Consider the following 24629-nt stretch of genomic DNA (forward strand, 5'->3'; position numbering starts at 1 on the left):
CACCCTGCAGCCCCCCAAAAGCCAGAGCCTTGTCGGCAGGTAACGGGTTTATTCTTGGGTTTTCCTCCCCAGGAGCGGGGCAGCGGTGGGCGGCCAGGGGCCAGGGTGGACATTGTCACACGGTGCAGTTCCCCTCGCCGTAGCGCCGGCACTTCATCACCTTCAGGTAGGTCTCCACCTTGTGCAGGTCCTTCTTGAAGCAGGAGAGCAGGCTGTAGTTCTTCAGCAGGGCATCCTCCGTGCGCAGGTGGATGTCGAATTTGTCGTAGGTGGGTTTGAGCAGCTGGGGACCCCGCGGACCCCTGTCCTCCAGCTCCTGCAAGGGGATGGAGGTGCTGGGGATGAGGGGCCCAGCGCCCAGACCCCCAGCCGGCTTTAGGGGAGGTTGGGGGTCTTTCACCCCCCCCAAAACGTACTGGGGAGTTTATGCATTTACAGGAAGGGTCATTGCGCAGGGGTGATGCTGCACTAATTGCTGGCAGGGAGAAGGGAGCTGGAGGGAGGCAGGAGCGGGTCTGGTGGGGTCATAAAATAAGGGGGAGTTGTGGGGGTCTTCTCTCCGTAGCTGCTCTAGCCAAGGAGATGGGGAACCAGGCAAATAATTCTCTTTTCTTTCCCTTTCCCAGGGAACAAAGTTCTGACCCAAACCTGAGCCAGGTGCATCTGGAGCCGAGACCTGCAGCCTGCTGCTCCTGCCCTGCTCTGCTCCCCAGCTGGCACAGTACGCAGGGCAGTTTGGGTTAAGGAAAGTGTAAATGCATTAAATGTCATTATTTGTCTACTTTCTGTGTGCTGCTTCCCAGTGCCCAAGCACATACCAAATGGCGAGCAAAATCTGGAAAGGGTGCTGATACACATACTTCAGCCGAAGTGCCAGGACAGAAGATCTCTGCTTACTCTCAGGGCCTGACTTTCAGACTTACTTAGATGCCAGAAGATGTAAATAATTGCCCAGATTCATTTCTTATAGGTCTCAGAGCTCTAGCTACATGATGATGCTGGCAGATAGACTGAGCTATAGAGCAAGCATAACTGAAAAAGGTGTCCTGGCAGATAATAAGCTATTTCATTTAAAACAACAAAGCAAAACTCAAGAGTGACCCTTGAAGAAGATCATGCTCCAGCTCTCACCAGCTGCCTGGGTGCTGTATTAATCCAAGAGAAACTTCAGAGCCTAGGCTTCCATCTGTATGCAGGTTGTTTTTATAAGATGTCCTAAGTCCTTAAAGCCAGGTTGCAAACCTTGCAAAATGCACTCCACTTTCAAGTATTTTGCATGGACATCTAGCAAACATTATGCTGCCATTTGTACAGCAGATTTAAGCAACTGAGTATTCTTTGGTGCTGGGTTTAGAAAGACTTTGGATCGGGACTGTTGTGATATTCCTGGTCTGTACTGCTCCGAGTGGTTATGGCAGTGCTATTAACATTTTTTATGTGTTTTCTTATAGTCCCCAGTGATGAAACATGTGCAACAGGGTGTCATGATCCCATTTTCTTAAGGTAAGCGGAGTCCAAAGGATGCCACTGGTCTTCAGAGTGGAAGGTGGGGAGATTTCTCATAGCCTTTGGATCTTGTGGAAGACCCCGAGAGCTGAGTGCCCAGTGTCTAGGATATCCCTATTATTCTGTAGTCATGCTACATGCTGCAACTTACCCTCATCAGAGCTTGGATCCCCTCTTCCAAGTCCTTTAGTTTTTCATACACTCTATCTGAGGTGCCAAAAACCAGATTGTTTGTGAACACCTTGCTTAGGTATTGCACTGGGGTCAGCCAGGACTGGATGAGAACCAGTGAAAACCGAAGAAGCTCTATGTCCTGAAATTAAGAAATAAAAGGATCAAAGCTGTGCAGGTGAGGTATTTGGTAGAGTTACCGGTGCATCTTGCTCCCTCTGAAATGGCCTGGAGGTGACCCAGAGATGTGCTGCAACTTCATCAGAGGCACAGAAGTTTGGAAGCTGCAGAGCACCACCCAGACACGTGTGCTGCACAGACAACGGTTTTTCTCATCCTTGGGGTGGGAATATGATTTATAGCATAAGCCCAAAGAGCCTGTCTTTCTTCATGCAGGGTTTAAATAGTAAAAAAGGGTGAGGAGGAATGAAGCGCTGAAGTGCTCACAGATGGAAACCCTCAGTTCCTGTAATGAAGCACAGCTGGGCTCTTCAAGCAGGCCTGTGCTTGCCCTGGGGGGAGAGAACTTACCGATTTCTGCTGGGCATCATCCTTCCCCGTGGGAGCAGGGATGGTTTCTGAGTAACAAAACGCTGCCTGGGAATTTTTGTTGGCGTGCCTTTGGTCCTCTGGAATATAGGTGCGTTCCTGTGGAGACATCCCAAATACACTCAGATCTGTTGCCCAAGTGCTGGGAGAAGACCACAGACACTTTCCTAAGCTGTCGTGAATGGTTACTCCTTGCAAAGAAATAAATGTGAGACATAAGGTGTCTCTGTACAGGGTTGCCAGGTAGGAAGCAGGAGTTTGCGTGTCGGCACAATAGCTACCAGACCTAAAGGTCTTGCTGTCACTAAGGCAAGGTGCTAAGCCTAATGCAAAACACTTTTGGACCAGGTTCTCCCAAGGAGCAGATGAGCCTCAGGGACAGCTCTTGCCAAAGTGACAGCTCCTGCCAGCTCCTGCCAACAGCAGAAACTGGAGAGTTTTAAGCACTCAGACTCACCCAGAGCCAAAGGTGACCAACACAGTGAAGACTGGCAAAATATTCATGCCATCTCCCACTGCTGTCAGAGCCGGGTTTCTTTTTGAGGCAGCTGACCCTGAGCAGTAGTTTTGTGCATCGTGGGCAGCGATGGCCCCGAAGGAGGGGACTGTGCGGCACGAGAGGTGGGGCAGAGCTGAGAGGAGGAGACAGGGTCCAGGCTGATGGGAGATAGCCTGTCCCATCCTATGAAGACCCTTTCTCCTCATCAAGAGCTGACAGAGAAGACACCCATAGTTCAAAAGTCTGTTTCTAGCAAGTTACACAGTCTTAAAACTGTCAGGCTAATGCAGAAGAGATGGCTGGAGGCCACAACACTTACGAACTCTTTGTATGTCTCAGCAGCCAGGAGGTGAAGATGCTGAGCCCTCAGTACCCGCGTTGGCAAACAGGTTGGAAAGGGGCATGGCCGGGAAGGTGGCGGCTTCCTGCGGCCACTGCAGTCCCAGAGTGATCACAGCAATGAAGAGAGGAGAGAACCATGACCCTGCAGCAGAGCGGAGAGGTGTTAGCAGCCCCTTCGTGACTGCGCTGAGGCGGAGGGTGGCACTGGGAATTAAGTCCCAGCCTTTTCTCCCGGTGCTGGCTGCAGGGCTCACCTTCCTGGATGTCTTGCTGGGCTCTGTGGGTGAGCGTAGCCCCCCCCCAAATCCAACAAACCCCTGTCCCCTTTCACTAGACGTGCCCTCGGGGCTTCTGCTGCTGCCAGTGGTACAGGCAGTGTCTTCCTGGCTGAAGAGTCATTGTTGCTCCATGAAAACTAGTCCGTGTCCCTGTGTTTTTTCCTAACTCATGTTTTTCTGTAGGCCTTGCCCTCATGAGAAAAGCAGCCTGAACTCCCCTTCATTGCGTGAGCAAGCAGGGGATGGTGAGTACCTGGTGAGGACCTGGGGGTCCCTCGCTTTAGCCTTGGTTTACACAGTGCTGCTGACCTGAACCCGGCCGTCAGCCTTCACTAGGATGAGAGCTGACGATGTTCCCTGTGCTGTCACCAGCTGCTTTTGCTCTCTGGGACATGCCTGTAGAACCTGGTGATCTTTGTCAAGCCTAAAGGTTTTCAGCTCCTGACAGCTAACTCACACAAGTGTCCACCTGGGCTTACAAAGACCATGAAGTTGATCTCAGACTAATGCCCTTCAGTGGAGGAATGCCCTAGGCATTAGACATCATCCTGATCCATCTTAAACTTTGCTTATGAGTTTTAATATCCCTGCCAACACTTACATTAACAACAACTGTTATAACTGTGATTTAACCTTGCTCTTCATCTTCTCCACCCTCTCTCCTTGCCCACTTTAGGCTACAGACTGCCCAAGTTAATTCATGGATTAAAGTCACACTGTAGGGAAAGGTATTTTTTTTTCATTGATTTCTAAGTTGCCACATTTTAATTTAGGGCTGGCAGGGAGTGCGTATAGCCATCACAACCACATATATATATATGTGGTATAGCCAACCACAGTACCACCCCAGCATCATCTGCCATCACCCTCAGCATGCGACAGCACTGACAACCCTTTAAAACCGAAATAAAGAAAAGTACCTGGAGCCATCTCTGCCTGGTGAGTTGCTCAGGTGTTGCTTGACAGTGATTGTTTCTTCCTTTCATCTAGGCTGGTAAAGAAAACTGGTGAGCCACCCCTTATATAGCAGGGGGTTTGTTTAAAATGTATATATGTGTTCACGATCACAACAACTTCTCTATATTTTCTCCGTGCATAAATGCACAAGTGTTCGCAATGGTGCTACCTAATTGTAGTCATTTATACATAGATGTAAAGGTTGGGGAGGTTGTTTGCCTAGGGATGAAATCAGTGCTGGATGATTTCACCATATTCTGCTGTTTACTGCAAATAAAAGTTTCTTGATCATTGGAAGACCCATCCCAAATCAGATCAGTGCTTTTTCATGGTGGAAGTTGCCATGTCACCTGATTTTCCTGCCTGGCTCTGCAGCCTTGGCCCGCAGTTAACAGGGCTGACTGGTCCATTTGGGAGATGTTTTGGGAGACTTGAAGCAAGTAGAATATTTTCCCCTTTATTGTTAGCGGGGATAGAGCTAGATGGATAGTCAGATGGACCCTGTTGCTGGCAAGTAATTTTGTGCGATTTCTACCAAAATTTCAAAAGTTCAGCAAACGGTTTTGGTGAGCCTATTTGCTGTAAGTGTGACAAAGAGCTGTTGTACTCAGGTGCTTGTTTGGGTACCAGTCTGCCCACTGCAAATCCAGGTGCCAGAGCTCTGGGAGTTTTCTCACACCCTTAGCTGGACAAGGCTGGGAGAAGATCTGGTGATGAGTGTCCTCCTGCTCTTGCCTGAGATACAAACGTGAAGTGTCTCCGGATTAAGCAAAGGGCTGGTGTGGACAGGAGGTAGGGGAGGTGGGGAAGAGGAGAGGTCACAGCACACCTATCCCTGCTTTTGAGACAGAACCTGGATGGGCAACTCCAGGGGGGGCTTAAAGGACTTTTACTCCCCACAAGGCACTGCTTGTCCCAAACCACACGATTTTGGCTCTTTCTCTGGGTGTCAGGGACTGCTCCCTGGTCAGGGCGGTGATGTGGCTGCCTTGGGCGCTGCGTTTGCTGTGACCCCTGGCGTGGCGCTGGTTTCCAAGAGGCAGCATCATCGCCGGGGTGGCTGGAGCAGAGGGTGCAAGAGCTGGTTAATAAACATGCCAGGGAGAGCTCGGTCTGTTCCGAGAAGCCCCCGGGTGTTTGCTCGCTGGAGACGTGGTGGTGTCGCACAGTAAATGTCAGTCCCTAGAGAAGAGGGAACAGTGGGTCCTGCAGCTATCAGGTATCCCGTCACCCAATAGCCAGCAACATCTGGGTGTGTTTTTCTACTCCAGGTCGTGTTTAAATATGTCAATATTTGTCAGAGATGAGGAAAGCAGCAGGCACCCCAGCCCAGCACAGGCTCTGCTGCCCGTTAATGATGATGCTCTTACCACCGCAGCTAGGTCGGTACAGCAACTTGCACCCGAGTCCTGCCCATCATTGCTGCCCTGCTGCCTCCCTATCTCTGTTAGTAAAAGCGTGGTAATAAATCAACTTTTTTTATGTTGCAGCCAAGCACGGAGATAGCAGGATGATCCAGGCTCGGCGGTGCCCCTGAGGCTTGGTTTGTTCCCTATCATCTCTGAGCATTAAATGAGGCAGAAGTGTCGTGGAGAAGGCAGTGCGTGACTGTGAAGCGCTGGGCTGGGCAAACACATGCCACTGGCAGAATTACAGTTGCATAAGCAGCTCTCAAATATCAGCTTGGCATTTTTCTAGCTTTCAAATGCCTGCATTTGCGGCCCAAAGTAGCATTTCATCATAACACTGTGATTTCCAAGTTCCTTTTTCTTTTTTGAACGAGACAGAACCCCTCAGTTCTCTGCAGGATGGGCCCAATGTCCACCTGCCTTACCCTGAGCATCACCAGCAGCATCTAAACAAGTGAAGCAATTCTCCTTTGGAGGCATGTGTACACCCTGGGTCCTGGTGACCCCCCAGCCTGGGATGCTTATGTGGCAAGGACCTTCCCAGCCAGGTGGGTGAGCCGAAACCAGTACAGAGGAGCCGGCTGCTGGCCCACAGCCCAGTCCCGCTCCTTGGTGGGCAGCGACGTGGTTGACGGAGGTTTGAAGTGACGGTTGACCCGGGAGGGTAAATATTCCTTGTCAGATTGGACTGATGGGTTTTATTTACTGGAGCTGGAACTGCTCAGTTTGACTGAACCCATTTCTAAAGATGAGACTGGAGAGGTCCAGGACAGCAACCCAGTCTGTCTAACCATCTGGCTGGTGGTAGGGATAGCAAATCTGGACAAAATACAGAGCCTGGACTATATATACTGAAATAGATTTATTTACATTCAAAGCATTTTAAATACAAACCTATCTCAATATAAAACTAAAACAATGCCCTGTCTCCAGGCTCCCTAGAAACTATGTGTAAACATTTTAAATAAACCACTAACACTACAGAAACGTTTATTTGCTTCTGGCATTTTGAAGGAAGCCGAAGCCCTGGGCTGAGAGGGTGGCCGTGCACACAGAGCAGAACTGGCATTCTGAAACTGCTTTTTGACACGGGTGGCTTCCTCTCCAGGTGCAAACGACAGGTTCTCCTCGTTTTCGTATTACTCAGTGTCAGTTGAATGAGTTGTTTACGCAGAACAGAGATAAAAGGTCCGGAATTGGGAAGGCCAGAAAATCCGCCTTCCACTTCCATTTCGTAACTGAAAACAAGGGATGGAGGGATGAGTTCTGCTGGTCCTTGGCAAATATAGAAACTGGCAACAGCCCCTTCACTTTTCTCACTGTGAATAATCTTTATTTAATTAATCATTTTTATAAGTAAACCATGTTTAAGTAACTTGTGTATACATGTGCATGCAACAAATTTGGGATAGTTTTATTTAACTAGTAAAAATCAATCCTAAAATGCTTGTTTTATGCTATTTTGGTTGAATTCCAGTTTTCCATGAAGGTGGTTTACTGGTAAAAAAAGGGCCATGCTGTTCCCTGCGGAAAAGCCCTGTTTGCTCACAATTTTACCCTCCTTCTTCTGCTGAGTGTTTTGGGAAGCGGAGCAGTCTTGCCTGCTTCTTCTTGGAGCCCAAAATGTCATGAGCAATAGGGGTGCAGCGACTGTGGCCTCTCTGAGTGGGGGCAGGCTTCCAGCCACGCAGTCCTCATCACCCCCTTGTCCTGCCAAGCCCACCCAACCCACCGCGCTGTGCTGCCCGTGCTGCTCCAGACCCCCCAAGCCCTGGCACTGGGTGCCCAGCCAGCCCCACACCCCATCATCCCCATGGCTGCTGGTGTCATGCCTTGATAGCTTTTATTAACAAAACCAATTAGCACTGCTCTGCTCCTCTGCAGATGTTTTTAGCTTCTCTTGTGACACCAGATGTAGCCGGGTGCTGAGCTCCTGGCCCTGGGTCCTGTTCTCCTGCTTTGGGTCCTGGTGATGGTCTTTGTGTCCCGTCCCAAGCTGATGTCATGGGACCATGGGGGTCCTCCTGTGCATGCTCAGCGAGAGCTTCCAGGGGAGCCTCACGGCTGCTCTCGGCTTTACCATCACTGGGCTCGGGACTCTGATGGGGTGAAGTTTGGTTTCTAGCTAAGGTGGACCCATGAAAAGCTGTTCCTTATTCCCAGCGCATCCCTCTGACACCTGCAGCAGGGTTATGGGACACCCCTGGCCCAGGCACGGCAGGACGGAGCAGGATGTGAATTTACCCATTACCTTTATTAGGACTTCAAAAAGCAGTTGGACATTTGTGTCCCACAGTGTACAACTTTCCCACAGGTTCTGAGGTCGCACACGTCCCTCACCATGGGGACGTCCTTGTGGCACGGACCAGCTCTTGCCCGGAGAGGAGCAAGCCTTGTGCAAGACTCTCTGGGTGAGAGCCGTCTCCTCAACTTTTCCTGTAGTCTTTGGGGAGAAAGAGGTGCTTTTGGAGGACTCTCCTCAGAAAACTGCCAGCTTGGCCTGCTGGACACCTCCATGGCTTGCGAGCTAAACAGTGGCCCATAATTCACTTGTTATATTGCCCACATGGTGCTGCTCACCTCGGCTCCTCTGCCAGGGCTGCAGCAGGGTCTTGCAGCGCAGGAGGGTCCTTGCAGCATGAAGAGTGATCGTGCCTGGTCCTCTCCTTTCCAAGGATGGTAGGGCTGGAGGAGACCCACCACCCACCCTGGTGCTTCCATTGCATTAACCATGCAGGAGCTCAGCGCCGCGGTGTGGGGCTGCCTGGGGTTTGGGGCCAGTTTGCTGCCAGGGGGCTTGCAGGTGGCTCCTAATTTCTACATAGGCTTTAGGGGTTCATCAGCGGGGCGGTAAGAGGGGCAGCTGGGGCAGGGCAGCCTTGGTGGGCGCAGCCTGGGTACAGCAAAGCCAGCACCCAAGGGCAGCAGGACTTGAGCTCCGTGCAAGGCTGCTGGAGGTGATTTGCAGCCTGGGATCGCAGCCCAGTGGTCCAGGGCAGGAGCCAGGGGTCCAGGGCAGAAGCCGGGGGCCTGTCCCTGCCGGTGCTGGCAGGGTGCTGGCAGGGGGCCGTGCCACCGGTGCCAGCCTGGTGGTGGGTGCAGGACCCCTCACTCTTCACCTGGGTGCTCCCCAACTGTCCACTTGGCCTTCACGTCCCGGAAAGGAGTGATGTCCTCGTAGGTGGCTATCTGCTCCACCTCCAGGCCCTGCACCAAGAAGAAGAAGGTTAAGACACGGGTGCAGGACCACGGTTCCATGCACAGAGCATCCCCCTTTGGGACCCCCAAGTGGGGACCCATCTCCAGGCTATTCCCTCAGAGATCGGGGCAGCTTCTGAGAGAGAAGATGAAGATAGATGGCTGGATGGGCTCAGAGCTTGGCTTGGTTTTACGAGCAGATCTTCAAGGCTGATGTGCAACAGGCACTTGGGAGGAAGGTGCCCTGATGCGCCCTGCGAGGGCTGGTGGTCCCTGGCAGACGCCCAGCAAGGGCACAACTGGCTATTTCAAGGCTCAGGTTGATATTACAAAGGTACTTCTGTAATAAATGCAGCATTACCTCATAGGTATGGTCCTCCTCTGGGCTTTGCTTGCCTTCAGCCTATGGAGAAGAGAGTCACAGGCTGGGTGTCAGCACTCACCGAGATCCTCCCACTCCCTGTCCCCGGCATTGTCCCCTGAGGCCAGGTCCCACTGCTTCCACAGGCGAATCCATGCAGTCCCCGACACCATTTTAGATGCTTACTTTCCCACTTCAGCAGGATGGTGCTGTGAGCACCGCAGCAGTGAAGCTGGGGACATCCCTGCCGCTGGAGACACTGTCACTTACCTTATCCAGGAAGAGGAGCATGGGGATGCTGATGAAGATGACAAGCAGGATGGACTGGATAATGATGATAGCATCTTTCAGGGTGTTCCTGCTCTGGAGCTGCTGGATGTTGCTGTGACCTGGGAGCAGCAGCACAGGAAGATCCCCAAGTCCCACCTTGTGCCAGGCTCCCAGGAAACAGGGGTGAGCTCAGCATGGCCACAGGCTCATGTGTCAGCCAGAGCGGACGGGAGGAACCAGGGTGACATGCCCTCCCCTCAGGAGAGACCAGAGCATTGTGAACTGGCCCTGGGGTTGGCATCAAGGACCAGCTCTGGGGTGAGACACCTTGGGCAGGACCCACCACTAACCAGGACCAGGAAAAATCTGATTTATTAGGAGAACGCAGTCCCTGGGATGTGTTTTGGCAGGATGGACATGCCAGGGCAAACCGGGGAAGGTTGTCCCACTGGTTGGTGGCTGGCAACGAGCAAAGAAATCTCTGTGGTGCCATGGAGCATCTACAGTTCTATCTGAAAGGGTCCCACCAGCATGGGGAAAGGTGGGTGCATAGGAGCATGATGTGAGGTTCATATAGAGGGGGAAGGGGTGAGAGAAGGAGAAGGAACGTCTCCTTGGGGTGCATGGAGGATGGGGAGCTCCCACTCACTCAGGACTTTAAGCTCTGTCCCGCACAAGTGCGGCCGCCTCTCTGCCGTGCGGTTCTTGCTGTCACACACATAGATGCCGTTGTCCTCGTAAGTGATCCTGGAGATGGTGAAGTTGATGAGGTGGGCTTTCCTCTCGATGCTGTAGCGGGAGGTGCTATAATCCAGCTCATAGAGGTCATTGCTGTCCTTTTCTGCTTTGTACCACTGCATGCTATGGGGCTCCTGGGTGTAGCAGATGAAGTGGACGGGCATGTTCTTCTTGGCTGCTACGTAGCGCGGATGCTGCTGCACCATGGGGCACCTGCTGCCTGTCAGGGAACAAGGGTGGTCATGGCAAGCAAGGACCTGGTGCCTGGGAGTGTCAGAATAAAAGATGCTCCCATGAGACACCCCCCCCCCCAGCATCTCCCAAGTCAAGAGTTTTCCATTTCCATGGATTGTACTGCTTTTGAGCATTCAGCTTTGTTTTGGTGGATTATAATCATCTGGGGGTAGAAACCAGAGACTTTTGGTGAAAACATGCTTTTGATGGAAACTCCTTTTTCTGTGGGAATGGCTTCACTCAAATACTTTTTTGCTGCTCCCACCCTTCTCTCTGTGCATCTCCAGAATTCCAGGCTGTGCTGGCACGTACCATGGAGCCTTTGCTCGGACAAACCCATCTCCCCAGCTGGCTTCTCTCATGCTTCCACACTTTTTGCATGTTGCTGTATTTTGTGTTTTTGCCTGTGTTTTGGTCCCAGAGCTGGGGAGTTTGAGGACTTGTTTGGGTTGCAGAATTCGTGCTTAATACCCTGTGGGTGGGAACGGTGCGAGCGCTGTGTGTGTGAGCCCCGTGGCTGGTCCCAAGGCATGGCTTGTCCGTGCCACGTGCTCTGCAAATGCAGAGGACAAACGTGTGTGTGTTTAGGGAAGACAAAACGGATCCCACTTGGCAGAGGGAGAGCAAGCTGCAGGGCTGGGGAAGTGCCCTGGAGGAGGTCACAGCCTGGGAATTGCCTTTGTGATGGAGAAGGCCTGTGGGTGATGGGACATCTCCTGCTCTGCAGGGGATGGGCACCTTCATGGCATAGCCAGTGAGGACAGGGAGGACCTGGGGGACACAGGCAGGGAAAGACCACAGTGCGTCTGAGCGGTTACCTGTGCTGCTCCTGGTGCTGTTCTGGTCTGCTGAGATCCGACCTGCAACACAGAAGGGCCATGAGACAGTGGCCAAGAGGCCATGTAGGTCAAGCCCATGTAGGATGTCCCGTGTGGGATGGCATGTACCGTGGGCCCTTTGCGCCCACTCCTTATGGGGTGGAGTGCTCAGGAGCATCAGCCAGAGCCCCACTCAGAGCACGTGGGGCAGCGCAGGTTTGGGTTCAAACCCTTCAATTTCTGTCCCATCTTCTGACTCTTCTCTAACTTTCAGGTTGGCATCCTAGTGAAACCTGCCTTTGCTATTAATATTCCCCCAGGCTGGCACCTCTCAGAAAGGGTCCAGACAGACTCACGCATCTTTATTTACACTCTCCATTTTCTGAGTCAAGCAGAAACACTTTCCCTGCTGGGGCTTCCCTGGTCTTGGAGCCCCACAGTGGCCAGGGGACTTCTCAGACCCTGAGGCCGTGCAGCCCCCCAGGACAAGAGCAGGATGGAGCTGTGGGACCTGCGATGTGGTGCAGGAAGCGGGGTGAGGCAGAGACCCCCCAGCACCCATGGGTGCCCCTGCCCGCAGCTCCAGTGCCCCTGTGCCTCGGTTCCTCTTGCTGCAGCTGGGCAGGAAGCACCAGCCCTGTTTACCGCAGCGCTTCAGTGCCCAGCTCTGCTTGCTGAGCCCTCGCCAGACCCCTGTGGGGAAGATGCATGGAGGTGGGGGCTGCACTGCCTCCCAGCATCTTGGGGCAGCTGCAAAACTCCCCTCAGAAGAAGAAGAAGGAAGGTTCAGCTCCCTAGCCTGAGCTTTGCCCTGAGCCTTGCCACCCTGCTGCAGACCCTTCTGCCCCGAGCAGCAGCCTGGCAGGGACCTCCTGGCTCAGCCTTGGGCTCCCCTCCCTCCCCCAGAGCCTCTTCCATGTCCATGCTGCCCTGTTCACCTCCAGCAACTACATCTCTGCGGGCAAACTCTCCCCTTCAGCCCCATTTCTTTTTTTCTGAGATGAGGAGATGCGCCTTGCCTGGGCTGTGTGTTGGGTATGTGTCCCTGCCACCTGTGGTCCTGCCAGCCAGCTGAGACACAGGGCTTTGCCATCCGTGTCTTGTTGGTGTTTCTAAATGAAGATCGGGCTGGTCCCTCACCCTGAAAGTCCTCACACACCTCAAAACCAAGATTTCCATTGCAACCACGGGTGAGCTGAGCTTCCCCTCTCCTCATGAAGCCACCACAAGAGCCAGAATGAAACTCTGTGACCTCGAATCTGTGCTGGACTTGAGCAGTCACCCAACAGAAACCCTTTAGATACCCTAGATACCCTTTCTCTGGAGAACACAAGTTTCCCCAGCATAGGGTGGGATCTGCTGCAGGTTTTTGTGGGTGTCCCTGCACTGAGCAAGAGGGGTTGGATGGGAACAGGAGCTGTGTCCCAGGTTTAGCTGCTGTTTCTCCATGGGGCTGCAAAGGGGATCAGCACAGGGATGTTCAACCAGGGCCTACAAGTCATGTCCAAGAGGATTTTTTCTCCCATTTCTCCTCCACTCCCAGGCACTGAACCCCACGGAGCAAAGGGATGTGGCTTGTCCATGGCCTCAGTGATGTCCTGGCCCCATCCTCAACAGCCCTTCTTTCCTGCCACCTGCAACCACAACCGGGCAGGCTCTGCACCCCCACAGCACCGGGCTCCTGCCAAAGCCAGCTGGCCATCTGAGAAAGTGTCCTGTCACTGCACCCCAACGGGAAGCAAAACCCTGAACCCGATGCAGGTGTTGAGCCCCAAGACCCCGGGGGTCCTCCCTGGCTCCGCTGCGCCATGGGCTGGCTCCCTGCACAAAGCAGGACTGAGAGCGGTGATTGCAAAGCTTAAAACAAATGCATTTAAAGCCAGACCTGGGTGAAGTCCCTGGGTGCACTAAGCAAGGGATGCGTGCTGGTGCATCTCCTGGCTGCGTGTTTCCTTGCTCTGAAATGCAAAGCCCGTCTTTGACACCTACCTGTGACCAGAGCCATCAGCCAGAGGTTCACCTGGAGCACCCAGACTCTCGTGCAAAACCCAGCCATCTTTCACTGCAAAGGGCAGGGAAGCATCCAGTCGATGGCCCTTGCTTCTGCAATACCCCGCAGCCTCTCCAACCACCTTGGCCTCCGTACCTAAAAATGGCAAAGCTGCTGCTACGAGACAGCCCCTTTCCTGCTCATGTAAATCCTCCTCGACGGGGACTTTCCCCTTGGGGCTGGTTTTGAATGCAGCGCAGACGCTGGGGTGGCTGGTGCCTGCGCCCTGCGCCCTGTCCAGCCTCGTGTCCCTGGGCTGTGCTCGTTATTTGATGGAGGTGACCGTGACTGGTGTAGGTCTGCACCAGAACCAGAGATGAGCCCATCTGCAAAGTGCTTGGTGATGCCAAACCGGGGCCGAGCACGGGAATGTGCCCAGGGAGTGGGATGTGACTGGCAGCATGTCCTCGCTTCTGTGGGGGTAGAAGATGTAGGTGACCCCCAGGGTGGCATCCCAGCTCCACAGCAGCATGGGCAGATCCCCCTGCTCCCCCCTCCGCCCCTCCCCCGGCGCATTTAACCCTGCGGTTGATGGACAGGGCTGATGCTGGCCCAGTTGCAAGAGCTGGAGCAGGAATGGGGTGGGAAGAGGGGATGTTTGTGGGGTTTCTGCTCTCTGCTTATTGTGGGGTGCACCGGGACTGGTCCCCCAGCTCTCATCCTGCATTCTGGATTGTCTCTGAAGCCAGCCTTCCAGGGAAGGATGAAATCTGGAAGAGGAGAGAGATGGCCAAAACGAGGTGTCACCTCCCTGGGTGCCTGCCGTGCCCATCCTTCTCCACACCCTATTTTCCATGACTGAGACCCTTCTCTGTGAGTCCTTTGGAGACAGCCAGTCCCTGGGGAAGTGCAACGTGGCACCCCAAGGTGAGCTCTGTCCCCTACTTTGCTCTGATGCAGAAATACGCTTTTCCACCATGCCATGCCCTCCTGTGACTTACTGGCTGCGGATGAGCACTGAACTGTAACTCCATGTGAAAAACACCTTTGGGTACTTCTGCCAACCGTTGGTCCCCAGAGCCTGGGTCTCTCTGCCTGGGCCCTCCCCACACCTTCACCTTCTGCAGCTTTGGTGGCTTTTTTGCTGGTTCTGAGCATCTGGTGGCTGTTGGGAACCGGCCTGAGCCTCACCCTGTACACAAGGGGACACGAAACAAGAAAGAGAGAAATAAAGGTTTCCAGAGAAGGGCTGGCCCCAGGAGGGAAAGAGAGATGATGGGAGAGGTGCTCTCTCCTGAAAGAGCAGGCAAGTCACGCCGTGCGTGGTGCTGTACCTGCTGCCATCACTCCAGGTCTTGTTAGAAAATCACAGCTTGGCCATGACGTCCCGGCAAGGCAAAAGCAACAGGGCATCCCCATACGCTCGGCAGGCACTGGAGTGATTTTTATCAAGCCCAGGGGTTGGAGGTGGGAGCTGCGATGAGCGAGGCAGAGATGCTGGAGGTGCCTGGGAAAGCCCTGCAAGGCGATGCCAGGAGCGGGGCACAAACTAAAGGGTTTGCAGTGACGGTGGCAAACTACCCCGGTGCACTGCTCGCAGGCTCCTTGGAACCCTTGAGCAGGCACAGGGCTGGTCCAGAGGGGCTTGGTCTCCCCTTGAAGTCCCCTGTGCTTACAGTACCCAGTGGCACAGGATGTAGGGAGACCTGATGGCTGCATGGGAAGGGTCCTGTGTCCCCATGCCTCATCCCCTGGGCCACCCTGGCTCCCCAGCCCACGGCACCTGGCCAGACCATGCCCTGTGGGCACAGCAGAGCTGCTGCCGGGCAGCTGCACCCTTCTCCAGCCCATTCCTATTCATCAAGGCTTGGGTTTCACTGCTGTCCTCTCCCCCGCCACAGGAGGACAGGGACGGTGGGTTGTGTCACCTCCTCTCTCCAGCCCCCTGCCTGTATGGTACCGTGATGCTCCTAACTTGAATTACACTGGCCCTGGGACGAGCTGTTCCAGTGAGAGAAAAAACACGGTGGTGAGACCGTGCCATGGCCCTTGGGGACGTCAGCAGGTCCTGGAGGCGGCTCCTCCTCCAGCCACACATTGACGCAGAAACCTCCTTCACCCACCTGCAGCCTTCTCCTTGTGATGCTGAACTGCTCCCGCATGGCCGGTGGGGCTGGTTGGCCCCCCAGAGCCTGCTACGGGGCAGCCTAGGGGGGCTGCACCTCCTCCAAGCCCACCTCTCTCTCCTTGGTTGGACCTGCAGCAGCATCTCCAATAGCTTCTAGGGTCAGGGCTCATTGCCGTGAGGCACAAGGGCTCCAGGGGATGTATTCATGAGCAGAGCAGAAGCGCTGGGGGCTGGGCTGGGCTGGAGATGCTCGGGGAGGCAGCCCAGGGGGGTCTCTTGTTCAGGATGGGACCACCAGGTCCTGCTGAGGACAGCAGGTCCAGCCAAGGTCATGCACAGGGTCTCCCCATATCTCCTTGGAGAAAAAGGAGGGTGCATTTACCCCTCCCAGGGTCAGGGAAAACATTTTCCCCCTCTAACACACACCAACACATTTAGTTTTGTAATAATAGACCATTTACAGTTGTTTATTTTAAGAAATGTACAAAGAAGAATGGCTTTAGCTCACACAAATCCTGCTCTTTGGCATTTTTTCCATCACCGACGACACATACGTACAAGCAGCATCGATTGTGAACCACAATCCGGCCTGGAAACTGCCGTGCCATGGATGCTTCCCATGCAAACGCCACTGAAAGCAGCACGGGCTCCTGTTCCAGGGAGCATCACCCTACACAACACGGAAAGGAAAGCACAACGCCACGGGATAAGCAGAGCGACCCTGGCTCTGCCGCCTGGCTGACAGCACATGGATGCAAGCAAGCTCAGCACCGCCCCTGGCCAGCCTGAACATGGGGCATCCGTAACGGCTCAGCGCCAAAACAAGCCCAAGAAAAACAAAATATATTATTATTATATTAATAATACAAAAAGACAGACCCTTTGACTTCAAGAAGCAGCCCTTGTTTTAAGTGGAAGAGGTTTTGGTTCATGTTTGTTTTGATCAGGAGGGGTTTTTTTTTCCCCCTTTCGAAGGCAGATGCCAGTCCAGAGCTGAACTCGGGGCCTTTTGCACAATTTTCTTGATTTGTTTTCCTTTTGCCCACCTGTGTAAAGAGCAGCAAAACCCTTTCCCCCCCACCCCGGGAGAACGCTCCTCTGCCAGGAGGGTTCCTGGCAAGGACCTGCCTGGCTCAGCAGAGATGCCAGCACGTGCCGCTGGGTCCCCTCCAGAGCCCCAGCCGAGGGGGGGATGCTCTGCCTGAGCATTCTGGGATGTCCACCCCGGTGGGACCATTCATCACCTTAAAGCTCCCGGTGCTCAGCGGCTGATGGGCTTCAGGGACCCCGCCAAAGCGGCTCGCTGCAAGGACCGTTCAAACACCTGCTCCGAGCCCTGGGGATGCATCTTGTTAATTACGGCTAATCAAGAGCGCTCCAGTGGGATGTTTCCTCTTGCTATGGGGCTTGAAGGAACCCTAGAGGGTTTCTAGGGGTTATGGGGACTGGGGATTCCTGGAGAAGGTTTTCCCAAACCCTACCCTTGCCAGTGGCTTTCCTGCCACAAAATCTGGATGAAACGGGAAAACAGAGAAGAAGCGTCACTATAAATACTGTTTACATTCGTACCGTAAAGACCTGAATAATTTATGATTTCAATGCATATTCAAAGACCTTTAAAACCTGATATTTAACCCTGAGAACATATCTGCAGATGCTTTGTTTGGGCTATGCAAACAAATCATTAAGACATAATTGCACTTTCTCTGTATGTAACAAAAAATAATCCATAAAGCTTATTCAAATATTCAAAAGAAAGGTGCTACTTTAAGACATTGAAGATTTTTGTTCACAAAACCTTGTTCTTTTCGGTAATTATTCTTAATATTATTTCACTTGGCTCATCTGTCACTGGCTACTCGGCTGCACTCTGGAAGAATAATACACAAGAAAATCTCTTAACTGTGAAATAACATTAATAATTACTTTAAGTAAAGGGACAGCCATACTCGTTTGTTAATGTCTGAAAAACATCGTTACCATGATGAGATCATTTCAAAACTAGAATGTTTCTCTTTCACCAACAAGAGATTTCACATTTAATTCTCATAAGAAAAAAACTCTTAAACTGTTTGTAAGTGCAGTGATCTGTAACAACAAGGATCGGTAAGAGATCCTGCTTCGAAAGTTGTCTACTTGAAATATCTGAAATTAGCTCAATATCTAAGATCTATTGATCTGTATATGGAAGAGCTCTTGAAAAGGAGATACGAATGAAGTCTTTTCAGGCTGGGCAAGAGATGGAAGCCTCCTTCTGTTATACCAGCGACTCTTTCACAACACGTTCCTTATCACACACTTTTGCTTCACCTGGAGCATCTGGCGTCTCTGAGGTGGGAATGGGCACAAGACCAATGGCAGGGGCTGTCTCCACATCTGTCCCACTGTTCCCATACATCTCGTGCATTTTGGTGGCGATCAGGCCTTCCTTCTCGGGTGCGTCCTCCTTCAGAGCATCCTCGTCCTTACTGTGCCGGTACATGTAGGATGCCTGCTTCACCGAGCGCCTCAGGAGGTACCTCCGGAAAGCCCTCTGGATTTTTGTAGCACAGACTTCCTCGTGTTTCCTTTTCAGAGTGGTGGTGATGGGTTCGTAGGACACCTTTGAGGGGTTTGCAGCCATGAACTTCTCCTCCATGGTGGCCTTCAAGGCATCCATCTCTCCCGAGTCGCCCAGCACTTCCTTAGTCAAGGCAAACAGGATATCCAGACAGTGGATTTTGTCCCCAGCAACCATGGGTAGATCCATGGTGATTAGCTTGATCTTGTTTGGCTTGGGAATTTTGAGTGGCTCCTGTAAGGTGTCTACAAAGTCAGACAAGGTGCTGTACGCAATGAACTGGGTGGCGTCTGGGTCAAACTTCTCCCAAGTTTCATAAAACATTTCAAAATCATCTTCACAGAGGGGTTCGCTGCTCTCCTCCGTGGCCACGTTGAAGTTCTCCAGGATGATGGCAATGTACATGTTCACCACGATGAGAAAGGAAATGATGATGTAGCTGCAGAAGAAGAAGATGCCAATGGATGGGTTGCCACAGTCCCCTTTTACTGAACTGCCAGGGTTTTCCAGATCAGGGTCGCAGTCGGGAGGACCGCTGTTCAGGATTGGGCTGAGGAGGCCATCCCATCCAGCCGATGTGGTGATCTGGAAGAGGCAGATGATGCTGTTCCCAAAAGTTTCAAAGTTGAAGATGTCATCGATCCCCGCCTCCTTCTTTACATAGGCAAAGTTGGACATCCCGAAGATGGAGTAGATGAACATGACGAGGAAAAGCAGGAGGCCAATGTTGAACAGGGCAGGCAGGGACATCATCAGAGCAAAGAGGAGAGTCCGGATGCCTTTCGCCCCTCGGATCAGCCGGAGGACACGGCCAATCCTTGCCAGCCTGATGACCCTGAAGAGGGTGGGTGATACGAAGTACTTCTCTATGATGTCCGAGAGGACGATACCTGTGAAGGGATGAAGAAGAAGTGAGTTTACCATGCTCTGCAGCCAACATAGGGAGGTGAGGTGGAGCTGCTTTGCTCCACCTGCCAGAGCTGGGCAGATACAGGGAGATGAGCCACCCCGATGGCACGCAGCTCTGCTTCTCTGGTGGCAAAGGGGAACATATTAAAAAATAAACTCTGAGCATGGACCCAAAGGTTAAATGCTGGCTGCTCCATTTCAGCAGCGCCAGGCAGCATGGAGACAAGGGGAACCCAGCACCAAGGAGGAGTGAGACACATCCCCAGCCCCCCACTTAGCCTGGTGGCATGGGGTGGCCTCATATCTGCCTTGTCTCAGGGTCCTATGGCTTGGCCCTGCTCAAAGGATGTGTGTAAGGGGGTGGCCAACGACAGCTTGGTGGCGGTGGATCAGCTAGACCAACTCTTCATTATCCAGTGGAATCCCTGCGGAACCAGCAGGACTCACCTAAGATGGAGAGGATGACCACCACAAAGTCAAAGATGTTCCAGCCAATAGTGAAGTAGTAGTAACGCAAGGCGAGCATTTTGAGCACGCATTCTCCGGTGAAGATGACGATGAAGACCAGATTTATCATGTAGAGAACAGATGTTTTGAGTTCGCTTTGATCATCTGTTTCTACCATCATGGTCACCATGTTAAGACAAATCAGGATCATGATGGTTATGTCAAAGACTTGCTTGGTAACAAAGTCAAACACCATCCCTTGAAACTTGTTCTGCCGTACGGGCCACGTGGGTGACGATGGAGAACCAGAGGTGAGGTGGGAACATGGGACAGACAGACACAAAACAGAAGACACAGCAGAAAGAGAAGAAGGAACAGTATTTAACAGGATGTGGAAAACCTCAGGGTTGTGGCCAGTACAGGTCTGATGGCCCCAGAAAATCTTCCGGGAGGAGGATACCCAGCACCTTGCAGGATGAAGCCCACCTGGTAACACCACAGCCAGGAGATGTGGGCACAGGGGACAGTTGCTTTCTAATTATATCTGCAGCTAATGCATTGGGGCAAAAGTAAACACATGGACAAGGTCTCACTTGAGAGGGCTATCAAAACCAAACCTGAGTCATAACTGCCTCTGTACTGGCTGGACCAGCGTCCCTTCTAGGAGTGCCGAGAGCTGAACTTTCCCTGAGTTTAACTCCTTTCAAGAGAGGAGTTTGGAGCTGAGCTAGGAGAAACCCCTAATCTCTGCAGAAGGGACACCCCACCCTTGCCAACAGACCCAGGGCTGAAGAGCAGACCCAAAGGGGGCTGCCTGCTGTGGACCTCTTCTGAAGCCCCAGCTCTTAGCAAGGTCCTTCTAAAAAGCAGCAATGGGGAGCCAGGATTTGTCCCCTTGTCCTGGCAAATGGTCTTCCCTAGGCCCTTCTCGTCCACTTGGAGACAGCTGGTCCCAATCATAGTGATTAACCCAACATACCGATGGCCTGGGGATGGGCTTCTGGGGTTTCTTGGAGCCAAGCTTCTTCATGGCATTATAGTATTTCTTCTGCTCTTCTGTCATGAAGATATCTTTGCCTCCAAAGTATAAAGGGAATCACAGCTGTTAGCCTTGGGAATTTGCCTCTTCCTACCAAGCACGGTGGCCCTGGTCCCCTCGCTCCATGACCGTGCTGGTCCCCCCCCCTCCCCATCCTGGACCAGCACCTCAGGAGGGAACAGTGGCCGCAGGACCCAGAAAATACTTATCTTTTTCTTCTGCTGGTTGAAGTTGTCAATGATGACGCCGATGAAAAGGTTCAGGGTGAAGAAGGCACCGAAGATGATGAAGATGACGAAGTAGATGTACATGTAGAGGTTGATCTCATACACTGGTTGCTCTTCAATCTGACCAGGAGAGATGGGAAATGTGAGACTATCCTTCTTCAGGAATTGTGTCCCCAAGCCCCCAGACAAGGGGTCACTGTATCCGGACAGAACCATGGGGTGCCTGCTCCAAAACTTTGGCAGGTGCTGTGTGGGTTGAGTGGTCCCTGTGGGAGCTGCCATGGGAAGGGACATCCACATGGCACCGGCTGGGGGATGGATGTGCTGACCCCCCATCCCACCGCTTGGGCTGGGGAATAAGAGAGGATGCCCTGGTGCAGCGATATCACTGAGCAAATTAATTTCTTCACAATAGTTAACTTTCCAGGGACTCAAGCATAGGCAAGAGGGGAAAGGAACAGTGGTTTAATTTGTGCCACACCAGCACCTGGGGGTGGCACAGCCTGTCAGCCTCAGAAAACACTCCTCGTCTCGAGGGGCATCACTTCATCCTGCTCCACCCTTGGCTGGAGACATCCCATGGTGTCACAACTGCCTTCCCACATTTTGAGGAAACCTCTTGGCAGGAGGGAGCGGATTTTCTCCCCGGGCAGCTTTGCCCCTGGTGCCCATGGAGGCAGAAGCCCCGGCCATTTTCAGAGGGAGCTGGAAGTGGTTCCTCTGCTGGGCACTGGCAGCTGTGGCTGGGGCAAGGGAAACAGCTGTTTCTGATGCTAAAAAAGGGAACGAAAACAATACCTTCAGGACGTGGGTGTGCGGGGCTGATGCCCCAGTGGGGCAGGTTTGCTTAATTAGAGAAAGGTAGGAAGTCCCTCCTGCTGCGGTGGCTCATGGCAGTGTGCATGCACATGGGCTGGCATGGGGACACTTTTTGGGATGGGTCACAGTGGAAGGTCTCTGCATGAAACTTCAAAACAATTTTTTTTGTTTTTTTGGTAACACATTTAACCCAAAGGTTAATGTTGGCTGCTCTGTTTTAACCCATTTATTGCTCAAGGCAAGCCAGGCACTTTCTCCAGGACAGGATAAGCTCTCCCAGCTGGAGGGGCATGTGGAGGGCATCGTCTCACAGCAGGGTGAGGGATGAGCCCTCTGGGCTGGAGCTGCAGAGGCAGAGCGGGGATTTTGGACCATGAAGCTGAAGCTGAGAAGAGTGGGCTCATCCCCAGCTGTAGCCCGGCTGGGAGCCCAGCGTGGGGGCCAGGCTGCAGCTGGGATGCAGGTGACAATGACACGGGTGGCACAGGGACACAAGGGGCTGCCCTTTGTGAGGCTGTGCACCTCAGCAAGGGGGACATTTTGGGGGTTTCTCCACCCTTTAGCCCATGTCCTAGCTGAAGCCATGGGTGGGATGCTGGCAGTCCCTGGCACCAATGGGCAGAGTCGGAGGGGATGCTGTGGCCGAGGGGTCCATCCCCAGCCTGCGCCAAGCTGCACCTCAGCCCCAGGACTCTGCTGCCAGTCTGCCGGCTGAACCAGCCCAGTGGGATGAGCGATGCCTGGTGCTGGTTGTGAGACATCCCTGCCCGTCCTCTCACCTCGCGCGAGTCCACAGCAGCGTACATGATGTCCATCCAGCCTTTGAAGGTCGCCTGTGGGAGCAGTGGAGAAGAACAGATTCACTGGGAGGTATCTGGGGCTAGGGGGGGAGGCGGGGGCGGTGGGTGCGTGTTTGGGGTTTAGCTCTGAGCCTGCCTGCTCAGCCCAGAGCTACAGCTTCTTGGTGGGAATGGCAAGGGAGGGACCATGAGTTGAATCCACAAGAAAAATGCCCCGATACAAACCCACTGATATTTGCACATGTGCACACATGTGCACTCGCATGGACCATTCTGGGGCTGAGGTTACCAGCGACCTCCCAAAACACCGCTGCAAACCAGGCTGGGAAAAGAAGCAATTGACTTTTCTCCCCAAACCAAAGCGCGTTTTCCCAACGGCAGAGCCATGCCAGGGCCGGCTGCCTCCCTCCCGCTCCCAAACTGTGCTGGCTCCACAGCCCTGACTTCTGCATCGCTGCTCTGCTACCTGCTGGACCCGACCCTGGTGGGGTGGGGGGCTACTCTGCACCTCCCACAGGCTTTTGCTGCTGATTTGTTAAACAAAAAGCCTCAACATCTTGTTTCCTGAACCTGATGGAACAACAAACCTGAAGAGGAAGCTGAATTTAAAGCTAGTTGATTAGCTTGGGTTATGCTCCGATTCTGCAACAGCCAGTTCCCCTGGATCCCGTAGGAATAACCCCAGCCCACCCACTAATGGAGCCCACACCTAGATTTTTATTAAAATTGTGGTGAGCAGTTCCCCTTCTGTTTGCCTGGCTCAGCTGCAAGGGGTTTGGTGGAAGCATGGCTGCGTTCGCCCACTGCCCTGCAGCAGACACATGTGCTCTTTTTTCCAGTCGTCATCTTCCCCATGCAAAACTCTTGCAGCCCACGACTACAGCACGCCAACCTTTTCACATGGCGGGGGTGAAAGATAGTGCCTCCCCTCCTCGCTCCTACATCCCGTGCTGGGCAGAGGGCTTCTCCGGGCTTGGTGCTACCCACACTCATCACACCGGTTCCCTGATGACGCTTACTTTTCCCTCCTGTCTTCTGCCCTTTCCTCCTTGGCTCTGCAGAGTTTTTTGTTTTGGTTTTTTTTTGGTGTTAAATACCAATTTTGGAGCTAAGAAGCAGCTAAGAGGCCCTGTCTGGGCATCAGGGCAGCATCTCACTTCAGCCCTAATGCTAATCATGATGCCCTGCTATGGCAACATGCATCTTGGAGGGATAGCAGCTGCTTTCGTTACGTACCACCTGCAGCAACGATAGGTATCCCAAGCCCACGTTGTCGAAATTGACCTTGACATTGACCCATCTGACCTCGTTGGTGTAGAGGAGGGCCATGCAGTCGCTCTTGTTGTTCACCACGCTGTTGTCAAAGAGCTCCCCCGTGGTGGTGTTGACGCATCGGTAGTACTTCCCCGCAAAGAGGTTCACCCCCATGATGCTGAATATCAGCCAGAAGATGAGACAGACCAGCAGGACGTTCATGATGGAGGGGATGGCACCCAGCAAGGCGTTCACCACCACCTGCAGGGGGAGAAAAGACCTTAGAGGACCTGGCTAGGGAACCAGGCTAGTAATCATGCGGACCTTCACGTCCCTGTGCCCCAGCCCCACCAAATGGGCTCAGAGTGGACCAAAGGTGCCTTAGCATCGATCCCACTGATCTAGAGCCCCCTGTAAACCAGCTGGGATGGGTCCCTGATGTGGGTGACTGCTGAACAGTGCTACGTTGCATGTCTCTGTCAGAGCCAGCAGCACACGGGGAAGGCACCTACCCTCATGCCTTCAAATCTGGACAGGGCACGCAGCGGTCTCAGAGCCCTCAGTGTCCGCAGGGACTTGATGGCTCCCAGCTCAGAGTATCCCAGCCAGTTTGCTGTCAGGCTGATAATGGAAACCTGGAAAAGCAGCCCAAGGGATTAACAACGTCTCAGATGGAAACACAACTGAACCACATCCCTGCAGCTCCTGCCCTTCCCTCTCTCACCAGCTCTCTTGCAGGCTGGTGGTCATTGTCTTGTCTTGGGACACAGGGACTGGAATACAGTCTTTGGGTCCCTGGTGACCGGCCAACCTGGAGGATGTCCCTGCCTTTTGAGTATGAGGGTGAAGGTGACGGGGGATGCAGAAGTATGGCACAGGAGGAATGGCCTGCTCTGTCACAGAACGTTTGGAAGACCCTATGTCCCTTCATGTCTCTGCTGGGGTCTGGTAGAACAGCATGGGTTTGTTCTTGCCTTAAGTGTAAACGAGAAAGGGTCTGAAAGGGTTTCTGCAACAAGGGGAAGAAATGGCCCCTCCTGTGGAGAACATTATTTTAAACAATGGTCTAACCCCTCGTTCCACAGCCACCCCGTTGTCCTTTAACAATATGGGTTCATTTCCAACA

The 24629-nt window shown here is 53.1% G+C and overlaps 3 protein-coding genes across 3 annotated transcripts in view; all 3 read right to left on the minus strand.

The window, feature by feature from the left end:
- Window positions 1–49: 49 nt before the first annotated feature.
- On the minus strand, window positions 50–5351 carry GH1 (growth hormone 1). Its single transcript, XM_055790113.1, is given in 6 exon segments — window positions 50–316; window positions 1658–1819; window positions 2209–2325; window positions 3045–3098; window positions 3100–3454; window positions 5224–5351. Coding segments are annotated over 6 exon segments (1017 nt in total). The 3' UTR covers window positions 50–115.
- A 2595-nt stretch (window positions 5352–7946) lies between these two features.
- CD79B (CD79b molecule) lies at window positions 7947–13497 on the minus strand. The gene is made up of 6 exons (XM_005238816.4): window positions 13320–13497; window positions 11331–11372; window positions 10190–10498; window positions 9541–9659; window positions 9271–9312; window positions 7947–8918 (listed from the first exon to the last, which is right to left on the minus strand). Exons 1-6 carry the CDS (start codon window positions 13384–13386, stop codon window positions 8820–8822), a joined length of 678 nt encoding a protein of 225 aa, XP_005238873.2. The 5' UTR covers window positions 13387–13497; the 3' UTR covers window positions 7947–8819.
- Window positions 13498–15899: 2402 nt separating this feature from the next.
- Window positions 15900–24629, minus strand: part of SCN4A (sodium voltage-gated channel alpha subunit 4) — a 39883-nt gene continuing 31153 nt past the window's right edge. The window contains exons 20-26 of the mRNA XM_055789680.1: window positions 24016–24138; window positions 23486–23764; window positions 22229–22282; window positions 20613–20750; window positions 20344–20448; window positions 19365–19635; window positions 15900–18898 (exon numbers count right to left, since the gene is read on the minus strand). Of these exons, the coding sequence (XP_055645655.1) occupies window positions 17706–18898; window positions 19365–19635; window positions 20344–20448; window positions 20613–20750; window positions 22229–22282; window positions 23486–23764; window positions 24016–24138 (2163 nt within the window). The 3' untranslated portion in view covers window positions 15900–17705. The remainder of the gene's footprint in view (window positions 18899–19364; window positions 19636–20343; window positions 20449–20612; window positions 20751–22228; window positions 22283–23485; window positions 23765–24015; window positions 24139–24629) is intronic.

The sequence above is a fragment of the Falco peregrinus genome, chromosome 18, assembly GCF_023634155.1.
Source record: "Falco peregrinus isolate bFalPer1 chromosome 18, bFalPer1.pri, whole genome shotgun sequence".
NCBI lineage: Eukaryota > Metazoa > Chordata > Aves > Falconiformes > Falconidae > Falco > Falco peregrinus.

Bases quoted from the DNA above. Each gene is read 5' to 3' on its own strand.
- CD79B (XM_005238816.4), bottom strand. From the start codon at position 13,386: ATGGCTGGGTTTTGCACGAGAGTCTGGGTGCTCCAGGTGAACCTCTGG. The intron at 11,373-13,319 runs GTAGGTGTCAAA...TCTGTGTTGCAG, and splicing joins GCTGATGGCTCTGGTCACAG to GTCGGATCTCAGCAGACCAG. The intron at 10,499-11,330 runs GTAACCGCTCAG...GTTCCCTGACAG, and splicing joins CAGCACCAGGAGCAGCACAG to GCAGCAGGTGCCCCATGGTG.